The sequence below is a fragment of the Eulemur rufifrons genome, chromosome 7 (genome assembly GCF_041146395.1).
Source record: "Eulemur rufifrons isolate Redbay chromosome 7, OSU_ERuf_1, whole genome shotgun sequence".
Lineage (NCBI taxonomy): Eukaryota > Metazoa > Chordata > Mammalia > Primates > Lemuridae > Eulemur > Eulemur rufifrons.
In genome coordinates, this window is record NC_090989.1 from 270,087,694 (window position 1) to 270,106,830 (window position 19,137).

At 45.0% G+C, this 19,137-nt stretch overlaps 1 protein-coding gene across 3 annotated transcripts in view; it reads right to left on the reverse strand.

Moving 5' to 3' along the window:
- ASTN2 (astrotactin 2) overlaps window positions 1-19,137 on the reverse strand; it is an 824,356-nt gene that overhangs the window by 422,838 nt on the left and 382,381 nt on the right. For 2 of the 3 annotated variants that reach the window (XM_069474594.1, XM_069474592.1), the window contains 3 exons: window positions 5,729-5,813; window positions 5,144-5,218; window positions 4,245-4,382 (listed from right to left, as the gene is read on the reverse strand). In XM_069474594.1, coding sequence (XP_069330695.1) covers window positions 4,245-4,382; window positions 5,144-5,218; window positions 5,729-5,813 — 298 coding nt within the window. The remainder of the gene's footprint in view (window positions 1-4,244; window positions 4,383-5,143; window positions 5,219-5,728; window positions 5,814-19,137) is intronic. The other variant, XM_069474593.1, reaches the window with a different exon arrangement.

The window sequence follows — 19,137 nt, forward strand, 5'->3', positions numbered from 1 at the left end:
AACAAAGAGACATTCTTAATTCTTTTCAGAGCTAATTCAATATGAAAACTGTCACCAAATGAGCAATGCTAGCGTGCATTGTGATATCCCATTACTCTTTCAACACTGTTCAGGAATTAACAGTATTTCACCGTTTCATTCTCACTGATTTGAGATCACAGACAAATCACCAAGGGGGCCCCAAAAGCTGGGCTATGCGGGTGATTATTATTCTAGCTACAATAGCTGTTCTCACATTTCTCTTATTAGGAGAATCAGCTCCAGGTGAAATTGTGAAGCAGGCCCAGTGTGTAGTAATAAGTGTTGTTTGCCATGCTCCTCTCTCCACAAGTGTCTTTTATTTCATTTCTCAAGTCAGCCTCTTGTTCCACGTTCCTCGCCACGCCATGAGAGTCCTGCAAGCAGAGGTGGGCCGTGTGCATCTCTGTGTCCCTACGGGACCTGGCACAGTATCTGGCACACAGGAGGGGCCCGGCTAAGTCTTTTCGGATTTGAAATGAATCTGTGTGCAATTTAGCTAGAGTTCGCTCTTCCGCCTTTGTCACTGGCATCATTAGTGTCTTGAATGCTAAAACTCCCATTCCCAGCAGCTTCCTGCTCGGACAGGCTGGAGAATGGAGCAATCCAGGGACGATTCCTCTTCTTTTGCCCTTCTACCTCTCCGACTTGACATCTTAGATTCCACACAACCAATTCGTATCCCCAATTCATGGGTAATCGCCACTCTTCTCTCTCCTGAAAATATATGCCTGATTCTTTTGCTCAGAAATTCCTTCCTTCTTTTCCAACCCCCCAGGGGACTCTCTGTTTACCCCACATGTGACTCTTCATTCATTCTGTAACTATGTCCACGCACATGAAGACACATACCTAGAACACTGCACTAGACTTTATGTACTCACTAAAGTCTTCCCCAAACCCCATGACAGTGGGGTTAATATGAGCCCCCAGTACAAAAACACTATTGACTTTAAGACGCATCATAGATTGGATGCAGCCTTTCAGCAAAAGAAAGAGAAAGCAATTAAAAGATAAAGAGAATAAAAAAAATCACTATGCTACAGTAACAACAAGCATAATAACTAATGCTTCTAGAGGGTTCACCACATGCCAAACTCGGTGCTTTACCTGTAGTACGTCAATTAATTTCACCACTCCCCTGTCTGTGTGATATAAATAATCTTCTATCCCAGTTATCCTCAACACAACTACAGAAAACCTCCTGCACTAAGCAAGGTGGCTCACTCGGGCTCCATAGCCGATGCCCTTAAACAATGAACTTCATGTTTAATTCAAGTGTAGCACAAGTGGAGAAAAGTGTGCAGCCTAATGTTTTCACACAGTGAAAACACCTGTGTAACCACCACCCAGCTCAGGAAATCAAACATCATCAGCATCACGTGAGCCCTTCACACTTCCCTCCTGTCATTGCCCCTCCATAGCCCAAAGTAATCCCTAGCCTTTCTTCTAACATCATAAATTAATTTTTTACTAATTAGTAAAACTAGGTTTTTGATTTTTATACAAACACATAACATTCTTTTGTGTCTGGTCTCCATAATTCAACATATACATTTGTGAGATTCACCCATGGTGATGTGTGGGCTTGTGTTCATTCATATTCATCATTAATAGCATTCCATTATGTGATTATTCCATAATTCATTATCTACTTTTTGGTTTATGGACACTTGTGGCTTATTTTTCCAGCTCTTTGGCTCTTTTCTTTCAGTGCTACTATTAGTATTTTTGTACATATTTTCTGTGGTGTGTGTATACATGTTTCTCTTAGGCATATTCTTCGGGGTGAACTTGATGGGTTATAGGGTATGTGTACGTCCAACTTTAGTAAATACTGCTCAACAGGTTTGCATAGCATTTATACCTATTTATATTCCCACCAGAAGGATATAAATGTTCCAGTTGCTCCATATCCTCACCAACATTTGTTATCATTAGTTGTTTCAAAACTAGCCACCCTAGGGGGTCATAGCCTGCATGTTTGACTACTAAGTTGTTCTTCCTTCTATAGTGAGAGGTCCTGTACTTTCCCCAGAATTTATCACAGACCAAAAAGCAAAGAATCAACTTGCAATGCACATTCTAGTTTTCCTCTGCAATCCTACCATGATGCTTACCTTCTGTTCCCCTTTGATTCCGCTTTTCCACATAGTCTTTCCTCTAATCTCTCTGTTGTGAATCCATGGCAGTGCTATTGGCTATCTATAATTATGATCTATTATTTATTACATTTCTAACATATCATCTGGCTGGAACTTATTAATTCTTTAAACATCCATGATATGCTTGCCTGGGCAATGTCATGTCAAAGAAGGTTTATTAGCACAGCTTGGAAAATTCAATCTACATAATGCAGATTCTTTCAAATGTGATGATTGCAATCTTCCATCCACCATTGCAGATCAGGGGTCAAAACATGGTTTCATCACTTACTAATGAAGGCATCACTTTTATGCCTTAGGTTTGTTTGTTTATTTATTCATGTTTCGATCTACGAAATGAAAATAATACTAGCATCACTTCATGGGGCTGATACAAGGATGTAATGAGATAATGTGAGTACAGTGTTTGGCCCATAGGAAATGATTGATGGATAGGAAATATTATTAATATCACACTCTATGATGAAAGCACTATTACTATCCTCATGTTGTAGACAAAGAAAAGAAAACTTAGAGAAATGAAGTTAGCCAAGATCATACAGTTCACACTTAATAGAGGCGGGATTCTAACCCAGGTCTACCCAACTCCAGGGTGCGTGTTACCATCAGACAGTTTGACAGCTCTGTTTCTGTATCTTCACTGAAATCAGGAAGGCAAAGTCAACAGTATGGAACGCTGAGGATAGCTAGCCATAGCTAGTTATAGCTAGTCAAGACCTTTTTTTCTTTTAGTTGATTTCAGACAAGGTAATTTAGTTGCTTTCAGCAAGGACTTTGAGAATAGTTCTTCAACCAGATGATCCTTGCTCCCTCTTTAAAATACGTAATGCAGAGAGATCTTAGCACCTGCTTCAGTAAAATCTCATCTACTTCAATTCTATAAAAAATGGAAATAAGGGTGATTCTCCACAAATCAATTTGTGTGTATGTGTGAAACCATCTTAGTTCCTAGTAATTATTGCTTCATTTCCTAAGTGCCACCCCTTTATTGATCCATTCTTTTTAAAACAACCTCTTTTGGGAAATATTAATATTCTAATAAAGCATGTTAGTTTCATTCATCCAAGTGAAAGTTGACAAGGTGAGAGGAAACACATCGCAAAATAGGAGAGCTGGGTTCTAGGAGCTTTCTATGAAGATGTCATAGACATACTGATAACATCTTCATTCAGAATGACCCAAAGGTAGCTATGAGAGGTCGAATAACAGTCACTGGTAGTTAGGGGGCCCATGTTTTAATTCTAATTCACAAGCCAATAAGCTGTGTACAAGCCAGTTTTAGACGTAAAACTGAAGTCTACTTGTGGTAACATCAAATTTCTGGAATGCTTCCCTTAATCAAATTGGGAAAAATAAACCCTCCAAGAGAAAGCTCCAGAACAGTGCTAGGATCAGATCTAAGAAAACACACTTAATTAAATCGATAAACATTTAGTAGATGTCCAATATGTACTAGGAACTGGGGATTAAAAAGCTAAATAAGTTATTTTCCTTGACCTTGAGAAGTGTGCCACGTAATGGGACAGAAGGATATGGAAGAAACTAATTTGTACGCAGTGAAGTAAGTCTATAATGAAGTTAGCCACAAAGTGCAAGACATGTAAGAAACGTACTCTCCATCCTTTCATGAATAAAGTACAAAAAGATTTGACCTGGACATTTAACATTCATGGATTAGCCCAAAGTCCATCCCCAGTACCAGAGTCACACTAGGTAGCATCCCATTCTCTAAACTTTTGCCTTTGTGACTCTCCTATACACTGTTAAGTCATCATCTTTTGTAAGATAAGGTCATTAATGATCTCATGATGAGCCAGAGAATGTGTTAGCCTCTTTTATAGTTAATATAAACCCCAAAGGAGAGCAATGATGTGGAAATGTCAGGCACCAAGGCACAGAGATGGAGGATACTTCTGGAGTTCAGGAGTATGGCGCATTTGACAGTGTTCTCTATGTCAACCAGGCAGCTGCCTTCATAAGAGTCCCTGTGATCCTGAAACAGACAGACTTCCAGTGCTCCAAGAAGTCCTTGGTACAGGGTACTGGAGATGACTTCCCTACCTGACATCTGCAGGGTCTTCGGTGACGAGCACGTCAGTCTTGCAGCTGGCCAGGGGGTTGATGGACAGCTCCACAGGCGGAACCACGAAGCTTTTGCTGACAGGAAGCCAGAGGCCTTGGCCCAAGCTGAAAGTAGACCTGCAATGTAAGAGTTTCCATTGGGGAAGTCCCTGGCGAGCAGACAGCACATAGAAAAAAGGGGCCCCTGTTCCCACCCCTTTTAAGACATTTTCTTATTTCTCCACCCAAGTCCCCTGCATTCTCCACGGCATAATGTTGGCCAACTTTGTCCAGATTTGGATGATCATTTCTAAAATCTGTTAATCATTTAGCCCGCACATTGCTTTGCATTGCTAGTTGTCTTTTCCTGAGTAAACAGTGGACACTGTGAGGATGGGGACTATTTCAGCTCTGCTTTCCCAGCAGTCAGTCCTGATATACAGCAGGAGCTCCATACGTGACCGCCAAGTCAGCAGGGGTGATTTGACACAAAGGTTAAGGGCATAGACTCTGAGTCCGTCTGAACCAAAATCCGATTCCCAGTTCTGCCACTTAATTTGCTATATACCTTTATCCGCCTAAGTGTTGAAGTTTTACACAAGATTTCATGGAGGTGGTAGGAAGAGGTTCTATGGCTACAGAATATTTTTAATTAGTAATGTCTCCTCCAGTTCAAGCATCTGAGTCTGTAAGTCTGGACGCCAGACAGATGGGAATTAGACTCCCATAGCAACCTGAGCCATGATGGTATTAATATATATTAGTCCCAATGACAGTTCTCGTACTTAGTGCAGCCCAGAGGTGCACGAACTCGACAGTCTGAGGATACATGACCACACCTTCCTATCAGACCTCTCTCCATTTTCCCAAATTATGCCCCAACAAAACTGTCAACTCACCTGAGAATCTTTTCAGGGGCTTGCTCGCCTGTCACCAAATCATAGCCCCTCTCAAGTGTCGTGTAAGGCCAAGGTCTACGGGAAGAAGAAAAGGGGAGAGTTGATATTAGTCAGAAGCAGATAGGATTCATACGTGCACACTGCTCAAGAGTAGCTTTACACACAACCAAATTCTGCAGAAGTAATTACTGGGCACAACTATTTACATTATAAAAGTCTGTCTCCAATTTATAGGAATCAGCACTTTTATAAAGTGTCCACGTCCATTTACAAGTCTATGTACAAAAGCCTGATTCTTGTTCCTTGTCTGTCCACTTGAGGAAGTGTTCATTGATTACTTTCTGTTTGGGCGACTGACTTAAATGTCAGCCTTTTTTTTTTTCTCTAGAAGAGTCATCAATCATGTACTTTTAATACTAAAATGTGATTCAGTGGGAAGTAGAATTCGTTTCCCACTGGGTTTTGCAGGAACACAACTGCTGCAGAGAAAGTCTTCTCTGTGGAGATGCTTGGGGCCTCTGGTAACAGAACAGAGGTAGGTGTGGGTCCTCCACTGTCCCCGCCCAGATGTCCTTTGCTACTCACCCTTCACTCTGTCCCCAGTCACTACGCACACACAGGTGTCTGTGAACAGGGTCAGGAGCGTAGCCTTCGTGACAGCTGCATTCTCCTGTAGGCAAAAAGAGAATATAGTCTTGTGAAAGAGGGACTCCCCAAATTGGCTTTTCTCTGGCTTCCTCATTTTCCTGGGAGATAAAGTAAGCTGCCTAGTTTTGGAAAAAAACAACAGAAAGATGGTATTCTGGTCCATTGATCACTGTGGTTAATAGACTTTATTCATTTGTTCATTCATTCACTCATTTGTTCATTCAACAAGTCCTGGCCACATCCTGCCAGGTTCTCAGCTCGGCACTGGAGATGCAGAGGTCAGAGTTGCAACCCAGTCACTGAAAGAGCTCATGACTTACAACAGAGAAACAGGAAGTGATCAGGTAGCTACAAAGAGGAGGTCTTATTTCCAAATATTTAAATTATGATAAGGCACTATTACTGTACAAGTGTAATCAGAAAATTGAAATCTCTCCATCTGAATGAATAGGTCATGGCCATCCATAAACCCCAAATCAAATGCCACCTCCTCCAAGGAACCTTTGATTTCCCCTTTTGGAGAAATCACTTTTTCTATTGTCTCTTGGTTGTACTTTGTTTTGTTTTTGTTGTGTTTTGATTTTTAAATCAGTTTTCCTCTCCTCTCCTTGGCTCCCTGTCATCTCCTCTCTTGTCCTCTTTTCCCTTCTCTGCTTTCTATTTCCCGTTTATTTCTTGCCTTTCCAGCCATTCATTCATGTGTGCGTCCATCCACTCACCATTTCTGGGGGCCATGTTTTATGCCCAGTTGCACGAGCACTTGCTAGCAATCCACGCCGCCATCTCTCATCGTATCTGCTCCCATTGGCTGAGTTCATTGCACTCAGCCAGCGCATGTCTGCTTTCTAGTATATCTTCAGAATCCTAGGAAGCTTTTCAGAAGCTCTCTGTCCTACCCCTTGCTGTTATCATGTCTGCTCGACTGTATACTTCTTAAGGTAGGAGAATGTTTTTTGATTCCATGAGATATTGTTTTTTTTCTGAAGGTGTTTTTTTAGACATGTTCACAGATGCTTTGCCCAAAATAGATTTTATTAAAAAAAAAAAAAAAAGTTTGGCAAATCCTATACCCTTCCTTAGAGACAATATAGTATGACTCTCCCTGAGGGAGAATATGCAATTGTCCCCAAACTTATTTTACCTTTGGAGACTTGCGGATGGAATGACTCAGGATTAGCATTCTATGGAACACATCCTGAGAAATGCTGGTAGAAACTGCCCTGGCCTAGCCTACTGCCTAGAATAGAGCTGGTGCTCAACAATGGCTTGAATGAATAATTAACTACCTCTATGGCTCTGGTAAATTTCCAGACTATTGCTGCCAGCTTGCCTGCTTTCTCATCTTTTGGTGATCACCTTCATATGCACACAAACTCCCTCTCTCTCATATACAAACGGGACCTGCAACCCTCCTATCCTGCGGTGATTTGATTGATCTGACCCAGGAGTTTTCAAAGCATGTCCATGGAAATGTATTGTTCAATGGGGGAGACTTAGGGACTGTGTAAATTTTAGATTTTAATTTTCCTTTAAAAGTTTTTTAAAAATCTTTTTCAAAGTGAAAAAGTGAAGAATAAACACTCAAATGCCACGTGCCAGAATTCAGAATACTGAAGAGCATCAGTTTTGCCAGGTAAATGTATTTTATTCAGGCTTCAGGGAAAAAAAAAAAAACAACTCATCTGTCATCTTTGTTTCACTGGGAAGGACACTGAGGGTGAGCAGAGGGGTCAATGCTAGTTGCAACTACATATCTTGGGATTCGGGAATTTCTCAACCTTGTGGAACCAAAACTAAATGTAGTAGTGAACAGGGTACTAAGGTAACACAGGTTCTTCAGCGATCACTCATAGCTCCTCATGTCAGAATGCTTGTATTCACCAAATAACCTCATTGTTTTCCCGATGAAATACAAATGTTATACGTCTGACTTTATGAGAAGCATTCTGAGTGTTTAAGAAACATTCTAACTTGTTTTATATATTGCACTGCTGTTTAATCTCTGTACTCCGGCACCTACTAAGTAGTAAGCAAGTAGCCTGGGCTTTAGGAATGTTGGCTGAACTAACATGGTAGTAAGGCAGAACATGGAGTGAAGAATGGGTCAGAGATAGTGTTCAAAATATTCAGAATGCGACTGTTGGAAGATAGAAGGAGAAACAGACCAGAGAGATCCACCTTTCCTCTTCTCTGTGTACCTGGGAGATAAGGAGGGTCCTGCTCCCAGGCAAGAATGCTCAGTGTACCCCTCCCCCACAACTTCACACCTGGGGTCTTCCCCCGAGTGGCAGCACTGTAAGTACATGTCACCTAAGTCCTAATGGTTGCCAGAGGGAAGGGAAAGGAGGGAAAGGGCTCAGAGACTTAAATTTGGAAGGGGATAATTTACCAATGGGAGGAGGGGTGGGAGTCACTAATGATGTGTTAAAATGCAACAGTCCCTTCATGAAATATTCACCACTTTAAACACGTCTAATATTAAAGATTAAAAGTCCTAGGATTTGTCCTCGAGACTTGCGGGACTGATTTATGATCTGCCACAAGCCACAGGCCTCATGATTCATAACAGCAGAGGTAAAATGGTTACCTCTGGCAAAGGAACAGGAAGTCAGGCTGGGGTGGGCGGGGAGGATCTTTCTTCTTTACGGAAAGGGCAGATGCGGAGGTTCCTATCTCTCCTATCAGGGACTGTATGGAAAAACGCACAGTTCATTTATTTCCCGTTTCTCTCTCTCTCTCCCTTTTTTTTTTTTTTTTTGTGGAATGGATATTGGTGAGAATGAGAAATCTATTCAGGAAAAGAGTGCTGCTATGTATTTCTTTTTTTTTCTTTCCTCCTTGTGTGCTTACAAGGCAAGTTTTCCCTGACTCAGAATGGATCATTAATTACTGGCACTCATTATACAACAAATGTGTATTCTGCAGTTGAGAGGCATCCACCCTGGGGGGCCCCACGAGGCTGCCTGGAGAACAGGAGGTAGGCAGAGGGGGGCAGACAGACCTCTGTCCCACCCTCACGTTCTCTCTCTCTGGTTCTGTGGCCTTGGGGAAGTTACTCCACCTTTTTGGCTTCAGTTTTCTCATCCTACAGAATGGGAATGATAGTGATGTCCATCTTACAGAGCTGAGGTGAGAACGAATTGAAATAGTGAAGAGTGAAGCACACGGCTTAGGTAGACAATGAGTTGATGGTCAACAGATTAGTTTCCTCCCCTTTTCCTTTAATCCCAAGACAGGCACCCGGTTCGGGTACATGCTCAACTATTAACTCTAGAGACACAGCAATTACCTCCTCCCTGGGCCTGAGTTTCCCCATCTGCAACACGGAAGGTTGGAGTAGATGCTCATCAATTCTGAGCACCAAGAGTCAGCTGTTTGCGTTGTCTTTCCAAATCCCTAACCTCTGCTCTCTCGACACTGTTAGTTTTAGCTTCAACTGTGATCACTCTTAGCGTGGGCTGGGTGTCTCTGGCAAGATCTCCATCAATGCCACGGCTATCGGCTTTATTGACTCTTGCTTTCTATTTTGCTGGCTCAGCTAACCCTCCACTGTTTGTAACCAAGCATTTCCTTCTCGCAAGACACAAAGCCTCTGACAGCCAGAGAGAGGGTTATTAACTCCTTCTCTGGGTGAGTCTTTTCTTTAGTTCTGCCTCTGCACACCAGGATGGCCAGGCTGTTGAAGAACAGCTCTCCAGGGATACAGGCCAGCATGACTGTGAATGCCTAGGCCCCCTGCCCCCAGCACTCCAGTGCAAGCTCCTAAAGGAAGTGGGATGCTCACCACTGCATCCCAGCACCTGCTGTGCTGCCTGGTACAGAGTAGGTATTCAGTAAATAAATGTTAAATACATGAAAAGATATATTTCACAATAGTAATACCTACGCCAATGGGATAGGGAAATAATTTTTTATTTGCCTGTTCCTCCACTAAATGGGAATTTCTTGAATGCAGGTATCGTTTCTTAGTCATCCTGTATTCCAGTAATTATTTAGTGCCTGATAAAAGGTAGGCAACTCATTTGTTGAATGAATGAATGAATGGATAGATACACGAATTAATGGGTTCATAAATATATTGTGATTGCCATGAATTCAGGCTGAGTTCATTTAGAATTATGATGACTCTGCTGAGGACTGGAAGAAACTTTCTTACATCCGAGATGAGAATTTGCCAACGAAATGAAGAGTGTAAACACAAGTGCGGATGCACACTATCTGAAATAGAATTCTATTTCACATCAGAGCAGAAAAGGCCATTAAAGATCATTTAGTTCAAATCGTCCCAGCTTCATATTTCAGAAGGGGAAACTCAAGCTCAGAGAGTGAAGAGATTTGGCCAAATCGCTGGGCTAGCTTCTGGGTCAGCCAGGATTAAAACCCAGGCCCGCGGCCACCACTGTAGTGTTCCTTCTGCTGCAATGGTGGTATCAAGACTGCAATGCAGCCTGGAGCCTTTGCAGCAATTTATTTTGTACTCCTCTGATGTTTCTGAGTTTCCTAAAATGAGAATATTACATTTACAAACAGATAGGATCAAAAAAGGTAAGATGCATTTGAAATATCCTTAAGCACATTAAAAACATACATTTACATATGATCAATAATGTGGGCCTGAAAAAAGAGTTTACTCTCTTCATTAAAGTGGTTCTCGAAGAGAGTTCAATTAGGTGAATTTCTATTGGGCTGGTTACCAGAATTCTATGTCATCACCTATAGATAAGCTGTGTTGGTTAAAAATATTTATCTCCTAAATCCCATGTGTTGAGTTCTCATTCTCTGCTATACACATTCTCACTCGATAAACTTTTGAGTGAAAACAACAGAACTTCCAGATCATGAACAGTCTGAGACTGTCATGTGTGGTGCTCTTCTAAACCACTTCAACATAGACAATGCTTTCCTGCTCATGACATAGGGCCAGAGGGCTGGTGAAATGGTTCACAGTGTGGGCCTCAAAATCACCTTGTGCTGCGTTCAAACCTGGATCTGCCACTTAATGTTTGCAAGAACCTGACCAAAGTGTTTCCTCTTTGTCTGAGTCTGTTCCCTTTTCTGTAATGAGGCTGATTTCAGGTATCTGCAAGAACAATCGAGTGATGTATCTGAAAAGTTCTCAAGCACAGTCTCCGGCACATTTCTTCTTACTGAAAATATAATTAATAGCTGTTTGAGTTCTTACTGTTATTGTTCCTGGGTGGGTGAGGTCAATTCAGTATCTTGTTTTAGTGCAAAGAAAAGGTACTTGCTTAGGATGAAGGGTGGTCTCAAATCCAAGGTATGTCCTTTGCAAAGCCAAAGGGACTACAGTTTCTTTACCTGTACATTTTGGGCAGTTTAAATGAGATAATCCTCAAGGCTGGTCCCTATGTGTCCAGAACGACTAACACCTGTTGCCTTTGTCTATGGCTCCTACTGCTGAAGGAGATACAGGCACCGGCAAGGCTCAGGCCAGAGGCTGCTGCCTCCTCCGTCTCCCCAGCTCAGAGGCGCTCATGCCCATGAGAGTGCAAAGCCTCCTTCCCAAGCAGTCCTGGCTGTGTGGCTCCCCTCCTCTCACCCTGTCATACTCTTATGATTCCATTTTCACTTGCTTTTGACGCCATCATCACTTATCATCACAGGCTGGGGACACTGCCTACTATTAACTTTCTATTTACTCTTCTTGTCACCATGGCTTGGAAAGACATCTCTCTGGGCCCCCAGAGCAATAAGTGCGGCATCCTTCTCTGTTCTGACTCCAAGGGGGCCACCTTGGGCTTCTTCACCTCCATGTCCCTGGAGCCCAGCTCAGGGCCAGGCATGTGGTGGGAGAGGCATGCGCTGGACATAGCAACACACTTTGTGCTAGGAGTGGAAGAAGACACTTGATATATGTCATTTCCTGTCACACTCATTGCTGGTGCCAGGAGGAAGGTACTAATGCTCTCATTGTAAAACAAGGAAACCGAAGCTCAAACTTGACAACTCACTCGCCCAAGGTCACAGAGTCAGGTCTCCAAAGCTAATGCTCTTTTATACCACCACAAACGTCACAGCAATAAACATGACCAGAAGGAATAACAAGGAAAGCCACCTTTAATTAGACAATTTCCATGTGCTGTAGACACTGAAGTCATTTCCCTGTGATAGCGTTATGCAGGTACATCTTTGCCATGGCTGATTGTGGGAAAAGTTAACTTTCTTCCCTACCCCTTGTCTTCAGGCATGACATACGACTTGCTTGGGCCAGTGGGATGGGGGCAGACACGATATGAGTCAAGGTTTGCAATGCGTTTGTGTGGCTGGATTTTCTCTCTTGCATGCTTGCACTATTGCCTCTCGCCAAAAGAAAAACATCTCCAGGCAGTGGCTGGCCCAGAGAGGATGGGAGACACGTGGGACAGATCTGGATTCTGCCTGAGCTTACAGCCAAGGGCAGCTGAATCCTGGCTACATCAGTCCACTCAGATGTGTGCAAAAAAGAAAACAATATATGCTTATAGTTGTTGACAATAAAATGGTTGTTATGCAGCATTATGGTGGCAAAAGCTTCTGATGTACTCCAAACCCATGTGTCCCCATCTCTGTGAATCAAGGTACCACTTTCTTTCCAAATTGGAAATTTTAGAAAAATCTCTAACTGGGCCCTAGTTTTTACCCTTAACATACAAATGATATCTGAATCCCACTGATTCTGCTTCTTCGGTGTCACCTAGATCCATGTCTTCCCATCTCTCCCGACTGCCACTGCTCTCAACACTGTGTGTGGTATTGCAAGAGTCTTGTCACTACTTACTCTGTTCAGTGTCCCCTATCGGATCTGACTGTTGGCCAGTTATCTTCTCAAAGAGCAGCTGCACCCATGGCCTGTCCCTGAAACTCTCTGAGTCTTCCAGTAGTTTTCAGGGTACAGCGCATAGATCTTGGTCTAACATGCAAAGCCCCTGATGACAGGCCTCAGCCAATCTTTCCAACCTTACCAATAACTCCCCTTCCCTGTACCTGTCCTGCTCTAACTCCCTCTGGGTCTACTGATAAGAGCAGGGGCATCTGAGACCCACCTGCAGACCCTGAGAAGCTTCTTGCAGGAGGCCTGCCCCGATTCTGCTCCGTGAGCAAAGCAGAGACCAAGCACTCGGGAGAGACAAGGTTAACAGAGGAGGGACCCGAGCAGGAGGAGAGGGAGCAAGGGAAAATTAAGGGTAAAATGATCATGTAGTAAAGGAACAAGATAATTGGCACAGTTCTGAGTATAAGTAGTGCCATCAGGGGATGTATTTTACATCCCTTACTCCTCTGCAAATCACTCTACCTTTCTGGATCTCAGTCTTCTCATCTGTACAATGAGTAGGCAGTACTCAGAGATCCCAAAACACCCTTCCAAATCTCGTTCAGTTCCAGTCCTTAATTCTTCCTCTAACATGCTGTGGTCTTGTTTTTTAAAGGCAGCATCTCTCTGGTGATCGAGGGAGCCGGATAAGTTTGGGAGTTTGGAGAATAGAGGCTTGGAAGGCAGGGAAACAGGACTGGAGTGGAATAATAAGAGAATATAATTTGGAGCTTCTTTAGAAGTCTACTCGGCCAAATGTGCTGTGTGACCTGGGTCAGGGGACTCTCCTCCTTGGGGCTGATTTCTCTACCTGTGCAGTGGGGAGGCTGGTCTTGACATCTGAGCAACCCGCATGGGTGTCTCTCAAGTCCCTTCCTTCCTCACACTGCTGGTGTGAGACCTTGCAGGCCTGTTCTTCCCCCAAGCACTTGAGACACACTTGGACACCTGCATTTTAGCCGCCGGCCCCTCAATGCCATGCATCAGCACACCTCTGAGAGCACAAAGGAAAAAATAATAGAGACTGAAAGGTTCTGGTGGCACAGGCTGGTGACCGGGTCTGATGGAGATTAGAGTCCTTAATCAAGGCTATATGGGGACTAATTGGTGTTGGCTCAGCCTGTGTGGGGTGGCCAGGGCTGCTGAGAGGCTGTCAGCAGGGCCACACGGGGCCCTCCGCTCCGGAGGCTCAGCCAGGGGCACCCGTCTCCCCTTGACTGCATTCCCCTCCTTTCTGGCCTCCTCCACCTCTGAGTGCACCACACACACGATTATCTATCATTAGTGCCTAGGAGAAAAGCGCGTGGGGAAGAGCCTCCCTCAAAATCATGGCTGATTGAGGATGCAGTGGGGTGATGAAATCTCACTAACAGCCTGGAACGGATGCGGAGCAGACATCTCCAACAATTAGGAAGGAAGAACCTGCTCCAGCTGATGAGCACAGGATGCTTAACGTGGATGCGCAGAGCTGGGCCGCCGGCCAGAGGCTGCCCCCTCCCCACCCCGACCCCCTGCTGCACGCCCCAGAGCCCTGCATCCTCCGAGCTTCTCAGACGTGCCTGGAAGGGGTGGGGAGCCAGGGACACAGCCCGGTGAGAGGAAAAGGCCTCGGCCTGGCCACCGAGGCCACCTGAGGCTGCACCCTCCATCTACTATTCACTCCCTGGATCACTCACTGCAACTCTGGGCCTCATCAGAAAAGGCGCATGTTACACCCAATTTTAAAACTTGCCACAAGGATTGCAGACAGCACATTAGAAACAGTTACCACAGCTCCAGACGCGTAGGCAGCACTGGGTGAGCAGTGGTGTTATTATCGTTCCTGCCACCAGCACCGCCATCCTTGCTGTGCTGTTGTCCAGGCTGGGCCTGTCACGTTTCCTCCCTGACTCGGTGGCCCTGCCCCGCAAGGCCGAGGCTCCCCTCCTGTCCTCCCCCGACTTGGTTCACCTCTGGTCTGCACCTCACTGCTTCAGACCCATTGCCATTCTCTGCACAGTTCCTCTGTACCTGGCACAGGGGAGATGTGGGCACAGGAACAAATCCATCTTACGTTTTGCCTTCAGGCAGTGGGGTGGGAAGCCCGAGAGGAAAATGCATCGCTCCCACCAGCTGCAACGTGCGCTGGGAGGGGCGTGTGTGCAGAGAGCACAGGAGGCAGAGGAAGGAGCGTGGAGCACTGGAGGTCTCATGGTGAGGATGAAGGGTAACAAAAATAACGAGAGGAAACACAGAGGGAGAACTAACTGCCGGGCAGTGTTGGAAGTTTTCTTTGTATTAACTCAAGGGATCCTTACAGCAACTCCATGAGGTAGGTTCTATTACAAACCCCACCTTACAGAAGAGCAAACAGAGGTCTAGAGGGGCTAAGAAACTTGCTTGTCCTGGTTCTGCAGGTTGGGGAAGCAGCCCCTGAAAAATCCCACATCCCCCCTACCAGAATGCAGCAGCCACCCCCTTATCTACAGTGGGTACAATCCAACACCCCCAGTGGATGCTTGAGACTACAGATAGTATTAAACCCTATACATACTATGTTTTTTCTATATATACATACCTGTGATAAAGTTTAATTTATAAATTAGGCACAGTAAGAGATTAACAACAATAACTAATAATAAAATAGAACAATGATAACAATATGCAAGCATCATTACTCTTGCACTTTGGGGCCATCAGTAAGTAAAATAAGGGGGACTTGAGCACAAGCACTGTGACACCTCGATGGCCAATCTGATTACTGAGACGGTTGCTAAGTGACTCATGGGCGGGTGGTGCAGACAGCGTGGACGCGCTGGACAAGGGGTGACTGACATCTGGGCAGGATGGAGCAAAACGACGTGAGATTTCATCCCACTCCTCAGAATGACGTGTAATTAAAAACTTATCAATTGTTTATTTCTGGACTTTTCCATTTAATATTTTCAGACCGTGGTTAACCTGGGGTAACTGAAACCACAGAAAGCAAAACCACAGACATAGGGGGAACTACCGCAGTCATTCCCAAATGCTGAATGCAAGTTTGGGGGGTGGCGAGGCAGTTTAGGGAAGAGCAGACGGGCACTGGAGTCAGAATGGGATCGCAGCTCTGCCTCTGTCAACCTGTGGCTCCTCGGCTGTGACTGTCTAACACCTCCTGTCTCCAGCCTAGACTTAGCTTCCTCATACCGCGTTAATTATGCCAGGCCTTCTCCCTGAACATGAAGCACGCGGGTTCCCAGTACGGGCTCTACAAATACTAACTACCAGCTATTGCTGTGATTATTATTGGGGGCCTGGTTCATTTCTGGTTCTCTGGTGGCCTTAATGTCCTTCCCTGGCCGTGGCCCTTATCTGGGGCCCCTTGGCTGTAACTCAGCCAAAGGGAAAGAGTAAGTAATGCTCATGGATCTTCTTAATTACGACATGTTTGATCCACCTTTTCACCCTTAATCCACCCAAACACCCTGTGAAGCAAGTGCTACTGTTGTCCTGATTTCACAGGTGAGGAAACTGAAGCCCACAGATGTCAAATGATTCAACCCCAGTTCATACAGCAAGACAGCCACAGGGTCAGAATTTGAACCCAGGTCTGCTTGACCCTGGAGTCAGAGCTCACCACCACCAAGCCATGTAAGATGAATGAGTTTGGCATAACCCTGTGTCTCATGATAATGACCCACCTTCGTGACCCTACTTGGCCACGTACCATATCTCTATGGGAGGTTAAAGGGACATAGATGAGATGAGGCAATGTGATTGTCAACCTTATGGGACACTGGGGCCCTGCTTCCCAAAAGTTGCTAGGTAGCCTTCCCTAAGCCACTTCATCTCTCTGAGGTTCATCCTTCTAACCTAAAAGATGGGGAACATAAGCTCTGCCCTCTCCTAATCGCGAGAATGCTGTGAGGATAAAATATATACTTAAACTATTTGGAACATAGGATGATTAATAATGCAATTCCCCGCCTGAACAAAACCTGAAACAGCAAAGTGAAATATACAAAATAAATTAAGCCAAGGGTAATTATTCATTTTGCAAAAGGGTTCTTCACTCCACAAAAGAGACTCATTGATATTTCCCCCCCAAGCATTAGCTATCTTTGGGAGTTTAAAATCAAATTCCTTTTATACAATTACAGTGCAAAGACGAGGGCACTCTTGAGTGCAATGGGTCATACCTGTTTGTCCTGCCCATGTCATCAATGCCATAAAACAAGGGGGCCCAGAGACCCAGAGGGGGTTAGCAAAGAGTGGGAGCTTTGCCTTCATCTAGGCAGGAATCCGGGGGAAAGGCACAGAACCTTTGGATAGCGTGCAACGCCTGAACTCTTTCGGAGGGGTCCCTTCCTCGGAGTGACCTCGACCTCGGTTTGCAGCTTCCCCGGAATTGAGAGAACTGTCATTTCCATGTCCTTCCATCTGGACTGTTACACCATTTTACATAACGTGGACATTCAGCGGAACCAAGCTAACTTCACTCTGCTCATCTCATTCCTGGTGATGTTCACAGCCATGTTTTCGCTCTCCCCTCTCCTCATCATCCTTCCTTTGCTTTGGGGTTTTATTTCCCTCCTTCTCTGTCTCAGGGTTTGTGTTTTTGCCACTGCCTCAGTTTCTCTCTTTGGTCCCTGCTTCTCCGTCTCTGTCTTCCTCTGTGTGTGTGTCTAGGTCCCTTACTATCAGCGTGTCTTTCTCTGGCTCCTTTTTCTAGCACGCTGCAGTAAAAAGAATTTGGGTTTAGAGTTGGAGAGGCCCAAGTTAAATCCCAGATACACCCCAATTTCTTCATCCACAGATAAGAGACAAAAAGCACAGTCTGGCTACCTCGAGGGTCAATGCGCAGGTTAAATAAGGCACGGCACATACAGGTGCCTGTGACAGAGTCTGGTCACTTCCGGTTAAATGCATTCCCCCTCCTTGCTTCTTCTTTTTCTTAATTTTTCTCATTTTCCTTCTTTCCCTTCTCTTCTCTGGCCTGCCATCTACTCCCCTCGCTCTGCCCCCTCCCACACAGGCACACGCCACAGCCCCCGCTTTCCGGCAATGATTTAATTAACGATGCAGGTTCCCATTACCAAGGCTCACGTTCTTTTACAAAACATTTTTACGGTACATTTCCTGGTATATGATGGAGCATCATTGTGACTCATTAAAATTAAGCGACGTGTGTCCAAGTGGCCTGCACCAGGCTTCACTAGGGAGTCCGGCTTCACTGCTGTCCATTTTCGGCCACTTGAGAATCCGCAGGCTCTTCACACCCTGCAGGGCCAGGCTGCCTGGCCTCACCTGACTTGGGGGGAGCATTTTGAATTCTGGATGCCCCATTCTGAGGCCAAATCTGGGTGTTATCAACATAAATCCATACTCCTCCCCACCCCCCCACTACCCCCACAGCATCCACCCCATTGGCTAGTAGAGACCCAGACCCATCTAGTGAAGTTTTAATTAAGAGACCATTCAATGCTGTAATCAAAAGGCTGGGACACACGCGTGCACACACACACACACACACACACACGTACATGCACACACTTCTCCTATTAAAGGCCTTTAGTCATCCACACTGCAACAAAAGCTGCCCTCAGACAAGAGAGGGGAGAGGGGACAGTGCGGTGCAGTGGGCAGGCTCCCTACAGATGGTAGCAAATAACCAGAAACCCAGTGGCCAGGGCGACTGCTAAGTGCTGTGTTTTAAAAGGCTTCCGGAGGCCCCTTCTGCACAGAAATCTGTCATGACGCCTTCCATTCTGTCAAGATTAAGTCTTCCGTGGGTTAAGCATTGCCAATACTGGGGGGTTCTTTTTGCCCCTGATTCGATAATTCCCACTTACTGAACACGTACACTTGCCATACAATGTACCAGGTACTTTGCACTGATTATAATCATCGCAATAAGCTAGCAAAGGTGAATAGTTTCCCCTCTTATTAAAAAGAGCAGAAAATTGAGGCTTGGGGAAATTAAGTGATTTGCTCAAAGCCATACCAATAGTCAGAGGCAGAGCCAAGATTTTGCCCAGGTCTGTCTGATTTCAATGCTTAGGTCTTGCTACATTGCCCTGACTGCCTCTCTGAAAAATGAAACAGAGCCCAGTATTAACGCACCTGGAGAGGGTGGCGGTTTCTCTTTTCTTTCTCTCCCTGGTGGCTGACCCAATCTTGGGGCTCAGTCAACGTTGGTGAAACAAAGACGTTAGTGAAGCCGTGGGGAACCTGCCATGCCCCAGATGCTCTGCCCTGAAACACTTACTTGCTTGATTGAATGTACCTAAATGTATCCCTGCAAGATAAGTCTGGGACAGCACTGCAGAAACCAGCGCCACCTTCCCATGCGCTAAGAGCCCATGCAAAAGGCAATGACTCAAGTTGCAGCTGGAGGGGGGAGGTGTATCTCAAGGGTAAAATATTTTGACTGCTTAATGTTTTCAAGAGAAGGGAAGCAAAACACCAGTACAGACAGTAGTCAGGTGACCTCTGTCTGCTACCAACTCACTGAGCTACTAAGTAAACCCTTCCCAAACCTAAAGCTCATCAGGTATAGAAGGAAGGGTTGGGC